Source organism: Cupressus sempervirens, chromosome 9 (assembly GCF_028749045.1).
Source record: "Cupressus sempervirens isolate cs-2001-9-10 chromosome 9, ASM2874904v1, whole genome shotgun sequence".
Lineage (NCBI taxonomy): Eukaryota > Viridiplantae > Streptophyta > Pinopsida > Cupressales > Cupressaceae > Cupressus > Cupressus sempervirens.
In genome coordinates, this window is record NC_143126.1 from 750,803,368 (window position 1) to 750,821,409 (window position 18,042).

The following is an 18,042-nucleotide window of genomic DNA, read 5'->3' on the forward strand; positions in this document are numbered from 1 at the left end:
AGGCAGTCAAGCCCCAAGTTGCATGGGTGAAACCTCTTCCTTATGAGGTTAATATTGATGAAACCAAAGACATCATAGAAGCACTGGTGAATGAACCAGTAGACCCAAAGCAACTAGTCTTTGGAACTTATGATGAAGCTAAAGCCAGAATTGAGCTTTCAATCAAAATCCCTCAGGTCATTAGCAAAGGAAAGAGGAAGATTGCAAAGTTAAAAACAGAACTTGGTCCTTTGATGATTACTGAAGGGAAAGGAGAAGATGATGAAGAAGAAGAGGAAACCGAGTCAGAAAAAGAAAAGGAGCCTCAACAAAAGAAAGGTAAGGTGATTATCACCAAACCTAAAAAGCAAACTACTGCAGTCTTCTCCAGGAGAACAAGACAGGGAAAGAAGGAACCTGTATTTATCAAGCCTCCACTCACATTTGAGGCAAGGTTGAAGCAATTAGAAGAAGGTACTAGCTTCACAAACTTCAAAGCACTGAAGTTTGAGACAAGAACAGAATAGGAGAAAATGCAGATTGAAGAATTGGTATTGAATAAAATGGGAAGATGGAAATACTCTCCTGAAGAGATTGCCTCTCAGATCCCTACAGAGCTATTGGAGAGGTTGCAACCAAGATGGGAAATTGCAACCAAAACTGTCAAAGATATCTTTGAGCAAACCCTAAATAATCTCCTGCCGAGTCTCACTGATGCAGAAGTAAAGACTTGGTCCTTTGATGATTACTGAAGGGAAAGGAGAAGATGATGAAGAAGAAGAGGAAACCGAGTCAAAAAAAGAAGAGGAGCCTCAACAAAAGAAAGGTAAGGTGATTATCACCAAACCTAAAAAGCAAACTACTGCAGTCTTCTCCAGGAGAACAAGACAGGGAAAGAAGGAACCTGTATTTATCAAGCCTCCACTCACATTTGAGGCAAGGTTGAAGCAATTAGAAGAAGGTACTAGCTTCACAAACTTCAAAGCACTGAAGTTTGAGACAAGAACAGAACAGGAGAAAATGCAGATTGAAGAATTGGTATTGAATAAAATGGGAAGATGGAAATACTCTCCTGAAGAGATTGCCTCTCAGATCCCTACAGAGCTATTGGAGAGGTTGCAACCAAGATGGGAAATTGCAACCAAAACTGTCAAAGATATCTTTGAGCAAACCCTGAATAATCTCCTGCCGAGTCTCACTGATGCAGAAGTATGATGATTAGATTCCACACTTGTTTGATACTTATCAAAGACATTGAGCATGTTGTCAATGATGCAACAAACATGTGGAAACATGTCTATCATCTACATAAACCCAATGAGGATATTGTTGAAATCAAGGACAACGACAACAATGATGATGATATTGAAGATATTCCAGGGGATCTGCATTCAATGATGATAAATGTTGAGGAAGAATTCAAGGAAGATGAAATGGAGAAAGATGACAAGGAAATAGAGGAAGAAGAAGCTAATCAAGCTAAGGAGGAAGATGATCTTGTAAAAATTGCAGCCAAAGTCATTGCATCTCTTCCTCACTCTCCACCTAAAGCAGCTACATCAACTGTGGAGATAGCCTCTACTAGTGAGATTGTGTGCACAACAGCTTCATCAATTGCTCAATCTTCACTTGTCTCCTCTCAGCTCCGAACACCATCTATGCAAGTGTCTACCACTTCATTAACCGAGCTGCAGCCATCTTCATTAACCGAGGCATCATCAGCTACAGCAGTAAGTTCATCAGGCATATCAACTTCTACTGCAGAGTGTTTAGTAAGTGTACCCACTAGTACTTCAATTTTGACAACTTCATCTGCTCCAATTTTTGCCTCTATTAGTTCTCCCATACCAACCTGTACATCAATCTTGGGAAGAACATCAATTTTTGATACTGTTAGCACTTCTCTCAGTTTTCCTCTAGCTAGTCCTATTCCAGTTTTGTCAACCAGTCCAGCCTCATCAACTATTGTTTCAGTCTCAAAGGGAAAAGGTGAAGTCACTGCAGGAAAAGCAAAAAGATACATGATTTCCAGCAAGGCAGTGGATGAGGAAATAGACTTGGATAAGGACATTATCATTCCTAAGATAGATCTGGATAATGCATCAGTTGATGAAATGAGAATGGTCAGTCAGCTATTAGATCAGAAGGCAAGACAAAAACAACTGAGGCATGAGAGAGACCAGGAATATAGTATTATTGAAAGTGCTAAGAATATTCTAACAGAGGCTATAGGTGTTGAAGTAGATTCTACTCAACACATTTTGATTCAGTTAGAAGAGGCTGTATACAAATTCAATGAGGATACCTCCGGCCAAGAAAAATTGATTGAAAAAGAAAAGAAGAAATTTGACAATAAGGTGCTTGAGCACATTGCTCAGCATATTGCATTAAAACAGGTAGAACTGTCTACAATTTTGAGTAATTTTGAACATTCTTTTAATAATGTAACTTCACTTTTTGGCAAACTTTGTGATGTTACCGAGTATACTAAGGAAATCAAAGAAAAGTTGAATAAAATTGATGAGGATATGAAGGTCAGTGCACAAATGTTGCAGCTTGACCACAGTTCAAGTTCATCCCATCATCTCAGAATAAGATTTTTGTCAGAGAAACAGGCAGAATTGTTGAGAGAGGAAGCAAGGATCAGGTGTACCTTGATTGACATCCAAAATATGATCCTTCCTATCATGGACACAATGCAGAAGCATATTGCCCATTCCAAAACATTGATTCATGACAAAAACTTCTCAATTGCAGATCATATGATTGAACTTTCTGCAGAAGTTCAAATAGCACTCTCCACCAGCAAACTTTTGCAAGAAAATTGAGATAAGACATTGGCTCTTATTCTCAAGGTAAATTCTGAGTTTATCTCTCATTTTGGACTCTCTGTGTAAATATATATTGTTTAATTTGGCATTATTGTCAAAAAGGGGGAGATAGCACACTTCCATGAGATAATTGTGAAAGAGATATGTGTAATAACTTGTAAATACTATGCATATTGTATGGGGGAGATACATGTAAGAAAGATATATGTAATAAGACTTGCAAAGATCCATTTTGAAAATTCAGAACAGTATGTCTATTTTTGCACATAATTGTTTTTGTCACTAATGCCAAAGGGGGAGATTGTTGGCATAAAGTTATTTGCCATTAGTGACAACACTCATCTTACAGTTCACACCGAGTAATACAGTGCAGACCGAATGATGGCAACATAGTTCAAACCAAGCATTGGAGGCACAGTTCAAACCGAGCACTGGAGACACAGTTCAAACCGAGCACTGAAGGCACTTAGTGTCAACCGAGTAAAGTTGCACTTAGTGTTGACCGAGTGAGGAAGCACTCAGTGATAACCGAGCTCAGGAGGTTATCGAAGAAGTTAGTTTCTACTGAGTGACACTATATCTACCGAGTCACCAATGGTTACCGAGTTCCAGGCAACGTTGTATGACTAGTATGAACCGAGCCCCTACCTCTACCGAGTGCATGACAATGCCGAGTAACGTAGTGGATGCCGCGTATCAGAAGGTCATCAAGTCTGTCTGAAGAACCCGAGTTTATTTTACCATTTGGCCAACTCAGTTATATTTTGTTTACTTGTGTTTGGCCGACCTTGCATGAAAAATTATTGGAATGGTATATATACAATTGACAAATTCAAAATAAGATAGAATATTGCACAAAGGAGGGACATAAGATATGATATGCGAATTCATCAGCAGAAAAGAATACTCACCAAGGTCTACCAGGAGCGGAAATGATTTCATCAATCACAGAAGGTGATCTACAATAAAGAACTCAGTCAAGTTGTAAGTTGATCTGTTGGTTCATCCTAACAGGTGAATCATTTTTGTAAAATCCTTTAACAGGGTAGACTTAACCGTCTTTATTCAAATCTCCTAACAGAGTGCATACTTATAAAGTATGTTTGTAAATCCTCTAACAAGGTGGATCTAGCAATCCTCTATGCTCCTAACAGGGCAGATCACCAAAAGTGATCATTGTAAGCCTTAACCGGCCAACTTCATACTGCAGTAACGAAGCTTTGTGGGTATCATCCCCACCCCAGTTTTACTTTCTACTTTTGGAAGGTTTCTGGGTCATCAAATCTCTGTGCATATATGGCTTAAATGTTTAATAGATTTTATGCAGCAGGACAGATAAGTAAATGTTGTGTATGGTTGACTTCAAAAGTTTTATTGTTACTGATTCACCCCTCCCCTCTCAGTAACCTATTATATCTTGAATATTTCCAACACCTATCGACATCCATATTCCGTTTTCCCAACTTCGATCTTGACAAGGCTAGGGATCTCTCTAGAAGCATAACATATCGTATTTGCCTTACATTGTTCACATCTCTTTGGTCCATATCACCTATCATATCACAACCTTTAATCCATATCCCCTCCCCCTTGTCCATTCTCGATCTTACTTACCCTATCCGTATCCTATGGTTTTCCTATCCAAATCCCTATCTTGGTCTTAATGTAAGATAAGGATGTAAAACACTAAACATATTTTAAAAGATCCTCTTGACATGTTCATTCATGTGCACTAAATGCCATTCAGTGCACCATATCATTACCCTATCTTGTCATGTCCAATCCCTATGCTTGGTACAAATATGTTATCCCATTTTGTGGATAGTCCTTAGCATCCAAACAACTTCAACACATAATAACCATCCTTTGGCCTTCATCCATCTACATGTCCATCCGCCAATCCCTTATGTCCCTAGCTTGCTAGACACTAGGGGAAATTCAATACATCTTGCTTGATTATTAATAATGTCGTTAAAAACCAATAAAATTTGAAAAATGTCCCTTAAAGAAATCCTAAAAATGATCTTGAAAAAATCATAAAAATTCATAAAAATTAAATGTTATTGTGAAAAGAAAACCAATAAAAATCATAAAAGTCCAAAACAAATCGTTAAAATTGTAAAACACCTGATGAAAGCACAAAAAAATTAAATATTTCAAAAATCATAAAATCATAAAAAAATTCAGCAATAAACATGTACATAATCCCTTTTGTTTTGACAATAAATTGTCCCTTACAGCAAGATATATTTTAATGCAGGTACAATTTGAAGTCTTGTCAAACATTGCACTTACCAAATCATGCATCAACAAACCAAAAATCCAATCAAGTCAGCAGTAAATCAAATCAAACTTGCCTAAATCAGTCGATCAACATCATCATTTGTCTTATACATGCGCGATATACTCAAAAACCATACGGTATCTGTCTTAGACAGAGTACTTTGTTCTTGAAACTAGATTCATTATCAAACAAATTATTAACTTTGACAACAAGATTAGAATGACTATTGACTTGCTTGGTGGGTCTTATCTTTTATTGATTTATCGTTGGTGATGTTCTTATGCTACTCAAGGATATCATTGAGTGATAAGAGTGGTTGGTATAGTTCATAGTCCTTTATTTTTGTTCTTGTTCGCAGGGTGTTTTTCATTAAGTTTTGAAGTAAGTCCAATGCTTCAAGATGGATTGAAGCATTCCCTATTTGCAATGTAATTTTTTATGCAATGGGATCACATTATCGCCCTAACTTTCTATGTCATGGTGTGATGCATATATTTGTCATATTAAATAAAACTCTCTAAAGATAAAGTGCACCTATGAAACTAAGTTTTATCATTACTAACTCTTCTCTCTCTGATTTCTTCTTCCATCTAACTCTTCTTTTGTCATTCTTTTGCAATCATTTTCAATAAAAGTTGTCCTAGTGTCGAATATCCACCAAATGTTTTGAGGGGGCATCCTATCTCCATTTTTTCGCTCTACTGGGGCAAGATCTTTTAATTTCTTCAAAACAATGCTTAGAATCACATTGTCTCAAAGAGAGGAAAAATACCCTACCTCCATTCAGTCACTCCACTAGGTTGTGATCTTTTAATTTTCTTTGAAACAATGCTCAAAATTTCATTGTCTCAAAGAGGGGATAAATGATGCCAAAAAATGGTCCACACCTATGGTCCCTCTTTTTAACATGTCTTCTATATTACATGTTTGATCTTTATCCTTCACCAATATTGTACCATTCCTCATTAATTAAAATTTGTAAATTGTTTCATTGATTGCTAATATTCATCTCTAATTTGCATTATATTTTAATCAATTTGACCTTCTCACCATGTCCGATCATGTTAATTTCATCCTTGATCATTTAATCTTGTCATTTGATTAATCATTCTTCTAGGAGTAAATAACCAATAATTTATTCCTATCCCTAAGTTCTCTGTCATGGTAAATAAATATAATTTAATATTCCCCCTTTGCATTTAATTGTTCCCTTTTTCGAATGCAAGAGTTATTGAATTCTAAAGATCCAAATGGTCTGTCATCCTACTAATTTGCCTCCATTTCCCCTAAGTGTGCTTTACTTCCTACATTTTAGTCTCCACACTCCTTACCCCTTTCCCTCCCATTTTCCCACTAATTTAACCTCCCCTTTCCCTTCCAAATTCCATTTTCCATGTGCATGCAATCATGTCATAATTTGTCATGATCATGACAAATTCCCATTTGCACATTCAATTGCCAATTTGGAGTTCCCATTTGGAACTCTATTAATTGGCTTCATTTCCTCACATTTAATTAACCACAACCTTTCAAGTATTCTCATTATTGCCTTATTCATGTGCTTTCAATATTATGTTCACTGTCATATAGGAGTAACATATCACATTCAAGAGAAGAAAGAAAGGCATTGGAACAATATTGAAGGGAGTGTTTATTTGATTGATTTCATGTTTTTACGCACTTTGCTTCAATAACTTTAATGGTGTGATTTAGGGATTGATTGCATGATGTTTTGGTTTTGTGGTTGACCTTATTCATGCTTGTTTTCTGATGTTTCCCAATTCCCTATCATACACCATTTCCAATTGTTCTAGATGAAATCCAATTTAATGAACACATCTACAAAAATAGCATCAATAACAGTTTCACAATCTTGATTAGATAGATGAAACTTTTCCTTAACTCTACGCCCAGTTAAAAATCCTAGAACCCTGGAGAAGAAATCTAGAAAGGTCTTGACCCCCTCTCTAAAAGAACATCAAAGAATGGACCTACGTGGTATTAGCAAAAAGATGATTTTGATAATAAAAGATTAGAGAGGTCACTAAATAGATTTATGATTGATAGACCATTGTGAAAGCTAATATCATCCCACATTAGTCAAGACTCCATAGCTTCCCAAACTTTTTAAAACCCATCATCACAAATGTCCATTTAATTTGAATGAGCTCTTTCATTATGAAAAGTGAATTGAATTCAATCCACTTCCAAAATGGTATCCCAAAAGAGATAATACCAAAATGAATGCAATGATGAACCAAGTTTTCAAGCCTTAATACCTTCTAGAGGTTGATGACCCATTCAACACAAAAAGCCAATCCTTGACCCTAAGTGAAAATTAAACCTAAACCTCTAGAATCGTGTGGGAGAAAACAACACTTTCATGACACCTAATGAAAACTTCTATGATCTTCAAATGAGGTCCAAAGAAAGCATGTAAGAAGATTTTCCACCTTCAACTAAGAGGCTCTAGAAGAAACCCAACAAGATGAATAAGCACAAATGCACGCAAAAATCTTAGAAAAAATCTAGACCTTCCCTGGTAGGGTAAGAGTTTGGTTACCTTATATGTGTCAACCTCTTGTTAAATCCAGCTAGAAGAACTTGCTAGAGAGCACCTAGAGAAGCTTGAAAAACAAAAGGAATGCCTAGAAACCTAAATATTCTCCATGCCCAATCAATTCTCCACCTATAAGAGTTGTGCTAGGGAAGATTAGGTACTAGTTTTGAAAATCCATATCCAATCACCACAAAACTTGGCAAATATTGTTTCCTCTTTCGAAAGAGTTAGAGAAATATCATTAGCATAATGACCATTACTTGATTGAGCTATGGAATTAAAAGCAATGAAATACCTTGGCTATCCTCTAAGAAATTCAATGAACCAATAGGTATCCAAAACCTTTAGCATCAAGAACATAAAATATGGGAGCTACATGTCATCCCTAGTTGATAGACGTCAAAATGGCAAAAGCAGTGGATTTCTAGCCATTAATAATAAGACAAATTGAAGCATTAGAAAAGAGCATATAAACAAATAAAATAAAATTAGACCTAAATATTCAAGCTTAGATTGTACAAGGATAAAGGCCACTTGGTCTAATCATAAGCTTTGACAAAGTCAAATTTAATGAAAAAAGCTTCTTGACAAATTCATCAAGCTAATTCCATACCTTTTCAAACCTTTATGACTTTATCCAAGATATATCTAAACTAATAAAGCCAGTTTTCGTGGGTTGCACAATTAAGGAAGAAGACACAATATCAATGCAAAGGCTTTGGTTATGATCCATATGAAATATTAAGCAATATGATTGACTTCTAATTGTAGATATCTTCAAAATCGCTAGACTGGGGAATAAATTAAAATTTCCTTTATTGATAAATTTTCCTAATGAATTAGAATGAAATGCTTCAATATCAAATTTATGAAACTCCTTGCCAAGAAAATCTCAAAAGGTCTTGAAAAATTCATTACGAAAACCATCATACTCCGAGGATTTGTCATTAGCCATAGTAAAGGTTTCTTTTAAAAGATCAACAATGGAGAGAAATAGATCACAAAAAGCTTATTGAAAATAAGGAAAAGAAGAACCTTGAGGCGCTCTTGTAAGACATGCTCTCATTCAAGAGAACTCTCTTATGGTTGGAAAAGGTATATTCATAATGTCCAACACTTGGAAGGGTATCATGAAGCTCCATAAGCAATTGATGACTATTTTTAATCCAATCAATGCCTCAAGAGGTGTGTCAAGCACAAAGAGCTTGAAAGAACTCTTTCAAAGTTTTATTCCCTACCTTAAACAAATGCAACTAGGCTTTAGTTTAACACCTATAAATAAATAATTATAAGAAATTTTCTTTTAATAGCATAGAGGAAATGACTACATTCAACTACAAGGTAGGAGAAAAGGTGTTGACTTTAAGAACTAAGTTGGCTTAAAAATTAACTAAGATTAGAGGTGGTGACCACACAAGCATGCTGATAAAATCCAGACAATTAGCAACTACAGATATGAAGAAAGTAAGAGGTGCATTCGATGCCCCATTCTACCAATTAATCCAACCTATATGCTAAGAAGGCCTAGCGTCAAGGTTTTGCGTACAATGGATGCGGAGCAACATTGGTTACTGAGTTAGCAAATAGACGTGATGGAAAAAAGTGTTGCCAACCTTGATAACAACATTTAATTGTTCAATGCATAACTGAGTAGAACAATGATTCTAAAGAGTATCCTCTAGCAAAGATTCCATCAGAAGAGGAAAATAATTGGCCATGACTTTTTAGAAGTCAGGACACACTAAATCCGATTGTATAGAACAATTGTGGCAACATCCCACATTGAGATCAAAGAGCTCCAATTTTCTACTCATAAAATGAGTTACTTTCCTTTCACTAGTTCTCCAATGCCTGAGAATCCAAAACCATCTTTATCATAATCCATCTAATCATATGAAAGTCTTTGAATAAAACCCAAGTGGAAAAAGGAGTTGAATCAATAATCTAGTGCCACAAAAGGGATCTCTCAGCAACATCATAAGGATGCAAAACAATAATTCCAACAAAAATTGTTTTTCAATGTTGAAGACTGCCTAAATCATCTCGTTACTGGGGCTACATCCATGGTGCAGAGAAAAAATTGATGACCCCTCCACAACTTACATCGTGAATCCCTGATTGCTATAGAAGAATGATTTGGCAAGCCAAATAATGAAAGCAACAGAAAAAAAAATAGTAATCTTAACCTCTTGTAAGAAAAAGATATCCAAAGCTATATTTTTTACAAGCATTCCTCGCAACATACTTCCTAATGAGGTTTGTAAAACCTCAAACATTCTAGTAGACAATCCATCGGCAAGATTCTAGAGGTATGTCACTGCTATCAATCTTGTCATGAGTGGAGTAATGATTTTGTAAAAAGTCCATCTCAAGAAAAAGTACCTAACTAAATACTAGGAATTTACATCCTTCTTGTTTATGCAACAAATCATTTCAAACACTTTGTCCCTCTACAAGAATGTTGCAAGACCACAATGGATGAAGGAGAATGAGCAATAACGTTCAGCTGAGAAGATGACACAAATGTTAGTTTTAGTGTTTTGAAAATTTAGTCCAAGTGGAAGGCTCACCTTTAGAAGGGACCACCTCTTCTCCCTTTTATTGAGGTTTGAAGATATATCATTTTGCAACTTGCCACTAGGTTTCCAACGTTGGTTAAAGGTTTGATTTGAGCTCCACCATTATTGTGGTTTCAATTATTTTTATAGTTTTTTACTATATTGCAGCTCCTCCTCACGTTGCCTTTGACTGGGTATTACCATCTATAGATAGGGTTTCAAACCAGGCTTTACAGCCCTGTGCCAATAACACAGATTTTGGATAACATTTATTTTGCATTTGGGAGAAAGAATATGAAGTTGGAAAACCATACACATACTCCAGACATTGCAGTCAAGATGTCAATTTATTTTTATATCTAATCAGTCCGTTGAGATTATTCTGAATCTTTCTCTGTATATTCTACTTCAGTTACCCAGTGATGATTATAGTCACTATGTCAATTTCAGATTACACAATTCATTTACTTTTTTTACAGCAGGGCAGATATTGTTAGTGTCATTGATTTTCTCAGTAAAAGAAGCACAGTTTAATGGTTATGCAAGCACAAACATTGAAAAGCTGATTATAATAATCGGTTTTCGTTTCAATGTAATAATAAAGCATCATAATTTTACTCGTCAACGAAAAGGGTTCATTATAGCAGTTGAAAAAAAAAAATTCAATAACTTAAACCATAATGCATGCAGTTTCTTGAAAATTTATATTACACATTAAAGCAGAAAGAGATATAAGGAATATAAACAGGGGGTATGGTGGATAAGGACGATAAGAATAGCCATACCACTCTTGTCACGGGTGTTTGTGACCTTTTTGCTTCACCTGCAGAATAGCACATTGGCTGCCAACTCTCACCACTTTCTGGTATGAGCCTGGAGTCCCAAGAAACAAAGTAGATATCCCCATCAAGGTCACTTCCAGAAGCTTCATCAGGATGAGGTCTAGGACCCTTCTGTGGGAAGATTAAGCAATCAACCAAGTGATGCAATCCAGGAGCATCAACTGCTTCTAAGATTCTTATATCACCAGGATGTAAGCAAGGATTCTTGGCCACAATCACTTTTCCTTTTATCACCCTTGGACTCATTTTCTTCTCTACAAAGGTTTGGCCATTATTGAGAATACAACCCTCCAAGGGAGGGCTTGAAATTTTTATGAAACACTGCCCGTATTCAAGCTCCCCTAATTCATCCAGGCAGCCCATCAACCATCTTCCATCGGGGACAAAAATCTTAGATTTTCTAAGAAGCTCCTCCAATTGGACGCATCTTATGGAAGAAAGCATATCTTTTAAATGTGGTTCTGTTTGAGGTTTAAAACCAGCACTTAGCATCATAGCAGCAGTGTATTGTAAATCCCCAGTACATGATGTGGTTAATATATTAAATGCCACTTCATCATTTTCGACCATTTGACTAAGCTTATGCACCATTGAATCTTGTAAACTGCTGAAAACGATGTCAGGAACTCTCAAAGTAGATAACAATGTAATTATCTGCCTGTTCAGAAACAAGGGCTGGAAACGGGTCCAAGTGATGACTTCTAGCATGTCATGTTGAGATTTAAACTTTTCCATGCTAGGTCTCATTGACAGCTTATGTGTGCTTCCAGGTTTTGCCTCCCATGTTGCAACCACACCTTTATAGCCACCGTAGCGGATCTGATAAGCTGAGGGAGGGTTGATGATCAATTGCAATTTCTGAGCAACTTCCATGGCAAGATCCGGAGTGATCTTTCCTATACCATCAGAAAAATTATAGTTATTCCTCTTTATGTCATTAAAGTCTCCTTCAAGCTGATTCTTTGGAACCCGTATTGTGCAATATGTTGCAGAGAAGCATTGACCCATTCGAGCAGCATGCTTGGCAACACAATATTCAGGAAAGTTCCCCATCCACCTCTTAATTTTATGCACATTAACATATTTATCGCCAGCAAAGAACCATGCGGAACGACCTCTCAACTGGTTGGCAGAAAAGGCTAGAAATAAATATTTACGACCACAGAGCTCAAACCCATTAAGCAGTACTTGTCTCACTTGCCGAAAAATAGCAGTCCTATGAGCAGGAGAAGTAGAGGATACATCTTTAACTATAGGTGCTATGTGAACTATCAATGCTGTTGAAGACATCTCTTCCATGCTATCATCCATGAAAGTTACTCGTAGAAATCTGTCTGCGTGTGTCTTGAAGTGCCTTATGACCCTGTTTGACAGCTCTACTTCCGGAGACAGGCAGTAGGCCTTTGTAGGAGTTATAATCAATCTCTTAACTTCAATTGTTTCCTCAACAATCTTTGGGTTTTTCAGAAGCTTTGGGTTCTTTTTGATCCAACTAAGCAAGGTCTTAAGTCTTTCAAAAGCATCAAAAATTGGATGAGTGTATGAAAGCATCTGCCTTAGTGCTATAGTGGACAATTTGCTTGGCGTCACTTTTGTACTCAACAAATTGTAAAGCTCAGGGGTTAACCTGTGGTAATTTACAATTCCTTTGTGTACAAGAGCAGTTAGGAGGAACATGGTATCAAAGGGGATTTGTGGGTGGTGTTGGAGGACCAAAAAGAACCTTGGTCTAGGAACATAAGGTTCGTTCCAACTCTTCAGACTAGAAACCTTAGAAATATTTACCTCCAGTAAGCGGTTTTGTTTGAAGTATTGTTTGGCTTTCTCCATGGTGTGACCCAAACGAGGAGAGTGAGCGATCTTATATACCAAGCACCTACCTATGGCATTATTGGGGGTAAAATCCAAGGTTCTTATCCATGGATCATCATCATCTAACAGAGCAAAAGGAACTGCCACATGAACATCGTCATCTGCAGTTCTATAATATATGCAAGGTGGAACCCAAAGCTGGATAAGCATTACCGACTTTCCCAACTCATTTAGAAACCTTACACTTCGAATGTCCCTGATCATAAATTCAATCTTGAAGTCACATTTTATGAGAGTATCTTCATTCAAATTCTGAAAACCAAACAACTGATCTTGAGTAAAAATAATCCTACACCTTTTATCAAACGGATCGACTTGAAAATCTACCCCAGAAGCAGGTCCCCTCCAAGCAACCAAAAACTCATCAAGGCTGTACAATGAACCAATTTCAACCGCAACAGGAGAAAATCTGTGCGGTGGAATTGTTCTTCTTGTAACTACTCTAGACGAGGTTTCGCTACCAACCTTGATTATGAGAGCTTGGTTGTTGAACACCAGCTTTCCATGGCTGGCGAGCTTGACGGCCTCCTTGACAACATCTGGAGCTGCAAAGTGAACAAAGGCATGAGGAGGCACCACATCTCTGTTCGCAGACAAGTAGTTGCTACTGCTTGTGAACTTTGGGAATGCAAAGGGAGGGGTCCATGATGCCTTTAATCTGCATCTCCACACCATTCCCACATTTTCTTCCAAGTATTCTGCGAGTTGCTTGGCACTTACCCCGACTCCGAATCCTCCCAGGCTTATCTGAGTTGGTTCCATCACTGAAACTCCACAACACCCACCTACACAAAATGGATATACACACAATAGTAATACCCACCTGCACAAATGTATATATGCCCAACCCCAAACTGCCAATGTATATACTCAACACCCAACTGCAGATGTGGATACGTCCAGCACCCCCTGCATCAATACCAAATTACCAATCAACAAATCACTGCCCCTAATTCTGAGTCTCATCTATTTCTCTACTGATTACGATTCTTCTGCTGCAAACTTTGATCAAGTCAATATACACGCCATATTACAAACCCAATTGTCTAAGGATGGCACATTCCATCCCCTTGGAGGAAGGATCCACATGCTTACATCGCAGCTTAGATGTAATCTTCTCACTCGATTCCACACTATAGTACAGATGATGTCATAAATCTTTATGGAAATCTTTCGCTGTCCGGTAAGGAATGATTTTTACAGCTCCCCGCAAGAACGAATGTCGATTCCGTTTCGACAAATTATTCTTGAAAGGAAGGAAACCAATTAGCAATTTCTCGTCTAATATTAATTTGGGAGTAGGGAATTTCATAGGAAATCACGAGTGTCTGTTATCTTCACAACTGGAACGCCGTTCCATATCGGGTGTATCTCGAGTCCGAAAGCCCATGGATGACAACAGGAGAATCATATATTATCTATTATTAAAGATCGAAAAGGACATCAAAACTACTTCAGAGTACAATCATAAGCAATAGTTTTTGCCCAACTTTCAACTTATCCATATTAATGTAAGAAAGGGAAACTTCAAAGCGAAGCAATGGATTTCAGAGATTATGACGAGAAAATTGGTAGCCACGATGGTGTACGTTACTTAAAAATCAAATTGTTCCAAAGATCCTCGTACCTTCATTGCTCCAGCTCGGCAGTGAGACCCAGCGTTGGAAAAGGCCAAAGAGGTTTGGGAGTTTGTAGCTTCTATAATTTTGAAAACTGATGGTCGTTTAGGGGAATCTATAGCCGTTTAGGCTAACTTTGGATATCTATCGATTTTAATTTGTATGTCAAAATTGTTCGATTTTTTCTTTGAATCTTTATAAGTGAGTGAAGAGTTTAAAGTTAATCTTTCGACTTTCCCACATTTATGAAGCTATTTGTAGAACACATAGAATGCAAGGTAGTGTGTCACTTTATTACTTTCGTTCGGAACTCACCACAGAAACTACCAATGATCGTTACATTTTAACCCAAAAAACATTTACAATATACCTAATTAGGAATTGTTTTTGTGTCAATAAATGTTCACTTTATAATGTGAACTCGTGTACTAGGTAGAAAGGGTAGCGAGGGGGTCATTCTAATTAAAACACATTGTTCCTAGCGATAATTAAAACTCCATATTATTACACCCCTTCGTGTATGCAATTTAACCACAGCTGATCCTAAACCTGTGCACAGTAACACATATAGACGTTCACCAAATGTCACATTACCACCCGCAATTAACCCAATTACTATGACGAATTTATGCTAAACCGACTCATTTTCATCATGTAGAAGTCACTTGCAGAGCTTCTGCCAACACTTCCCATCGCCTCTGTCTTTGTCATTTCACTCAACCTTGTTCTTCTTTGGATTTGAGGTGAGAAATCACGAAGTAGGAATATCTCATCGTTATTTATCATTCACTTAGGGTCCGTTTGGTTCGTGGAATTTTAAAAACCTAGATTTCTACAAACCTTGGTTTAGCCAAATCAAGGTTTTGTATATCTTCATTCCGATTTTTGGGATTTTATTGAAACTGTTTGTTTCACTCAGAAGATGCGTGTGAAGACACATTTTTATGTGTAAGCTTTGAGTTGAAGGCAAATTTCAAAAAGTAATCAAATCTATTGTTTTTACACTCCTTAAAAAACAAAACCAGGTTTTGATTTTCAATTCCTACTTTTTTTAGGAAGTTGGAAAACTTGGTTTTGAGGCAAAACTAGAAGTCTCGTATGCTAATTCCGTTTTGCAAATTTTGAAACAAACACACAAATTTTCAAATCTGAGTTTTGAAAAAGCCAATTCCTGTCATCTTCCAGGAACCAAATGGACCCTTAGTGTTTCCATGATATTCTTGTAGTTTTTATTATATATTTTTTGGGTTTTATTGTGAAATGATTGCATGTAATGAGAAAGAAAGTAATAATTTGAGAAAATAGTAAAGATTTAGTGTAAAACGTCAATATAATCATTCCTTTCTATTATGGTTTTTGCAAATGTTTTAAGTATCTTGCACGTTTCGACAAAAATATGGGATTTTGTCTATGTTTATAATTTATTCAACATATTTACCGAAATCATTGCTTTTAGTGAGTTTGAATCCTTATGTAAGGTTGTGTTGCAGCTAATAATGGCAATGGAGGAATTTATTACAAGAAAAGGAAAATGAAATAATGGGGTTAAGGGTTTGTAATGATTATAGGGCTTTAAATCATTGAATGTAAATTTTTGTTTGGTAGAAGGGGTATTCAAGGGTTTTGGGATGCAATCAAGTGTTTAGGGATGATTCAAGGGTTTTTAATCAGTGAGGTTAAGGTTTTTTAATTTATTTAAGGGTTTTAATGATTTAATGTAAAACGATACAATTAAATAAGTAGTCTAAATGGTAAAGAAATAGTGTAGAATGTCAAAATAATCATTGATCTTTGTTGTGTTTTGTGCAAATGATCGAAATAACTTGCGAGTTTCAGCACAAATATCTAATTTTTTGTTTGTCTATAATATTCTTTGACATATTTACTGAGATCATTGATTCACTAATACATTTGGTACCAAATTGCAATGGCACTGCCGTTGCAATTTGGTACCAAATGTATTAGTGATTTTAGTGTGTTACAATTATTTGTTAAGGTTTGGTTGTAGCTAATAATGACAATGAAGGAAATCATTATGGGAAAAGGGAAATGAAAAATTTGGGCTTCAAATGGTTTCCAAAAAACTAGATGAAATGTAAAAGGGATTCTTTTAGATGTGATTTGATTTACAGTTCAAAGTTTGTAATGATTAAAGGTTTTTAAAGCATTGAGTGTGAATATCGGTTTTGTAGAGGGTGTATTCAAGAATTTTGGGATGAGATTAAGGGTTTTGAGATTATTCATGGGTTTCTACTCATTGATGTTAACGATTTTTTTGATTTAGGGGTTCTGAATCACTTAATGTATAGAAAAAAAAAAAAAAATAGTTGAAATGGTAAATAATAAGTGTAGAATGTTGATATAATGATTGTTTTCTATTGTATTTAAAAAAAAAAAAATTTAAGTAGCTTGCAACTTTCGGCAAAAAAATAGGGTTTAGTCTGTGTTTATAATTTTCTTTGACATGTTTACCGAAATCATTGATTTTAGTGTGTTTAAATCATTTTTTTTAAGGTTGTATTACAATTAATAATGTCAATGAATAAATTCATTTTAGGAAAAGGGAAATGAAAAAATAGAGTCTTAATTGATTTCAAAAAATCAGATGTAATGTAAAAGGGACTCTTTTGAGTGATAATTGATTTGTGGTTAAGGTTTATGGAATGATTCAAGGGTGTGTAATCATTGAGGTTAAGGGTTTTTAATCAATGAATGTACAACCATAAAAATAAATAATTAGTCAAAATGGTCAAGTAATTGTCTACATGGTCGAAAATAGAGATTGATTTTCTGTTGTGCTTTCCTAATTCATTATTTCCATAGTTTTATGTTTCAATAATTCCCCCTTCAAATCATTGCATGTAATGTGACAAAAATAAATAATTATAAGAAATGGTAAAGAAATAGTGTATATTATCGATTCAATCATTAATTGATGTTGTACTATTTGTATATGTCCATATTTTCTTCTACTCTTTGTTTTGATAATAGGGATTTCTATGTGTTTATCATTGTCTGCCACATATTGTTATTAAAAAAACTTCAACACTCGCTCATTCTTTCTGCCACCATTCTTTGCAATGTTTCCCTTTGTGATATTGCTATCAAGTATTAACTGTGTAATTTTGAGTCAAACTCATTTACCCATGTTTCATGAGTAGTGATTCAACATGAATCCATCTCTCATGAGAATAAATGGAACACTTAGTGTAGACACCTAAATTTGATTACATCGCTTCGGTAATCCTATTTAGTTATCTCTAAAGGCATCATTAATTAAATGCTTATTTAATTAATCCTTTGCCATCCCCTAGCTGATTAATTTAATTAATCATCTATAGTCCTAATTGATAAATCAAATAACCTATTATTTATCAATTAAATCCTATTCTTCTATCTAATTCCAAAATCCCCATTTATTAAATAAACCTATTTGATAAATAAAACCCTCAAATCTAATAACCCTTGACTTATTCCTAAACCCTCTTTTTAGCCTA

At 35.8% G+C, this 18,042-nt stretch overlaps 1 protein-coding gene across 1 annotated transcript in view; it reads right to left on the reverse strand.

The window, feature by feature from the left end:
- LOC149540866 (putative RNA-dependent RNA polymerase SHL2) overlaps positions 1-14,306 on the reverse strand; it is a 45,696-nt gene extending 31,390 nt beyond the window's left edge. The window contains exon 1 of the mRNA XM_089801931.1: positions 10,998-14,306. Coding sequence (XP_089658057.1) covers positions 10,998-13,688 — 2,691 coding nt within the window. The 5' untranslated portion in view covers positions 13,689-14,306. The remainder of the gene's footprint in view (positions 1-10,997) is intronic.
- Between the last annotated feature and the right edge of the window lie 3,736 nt (positions 14,307-18,042).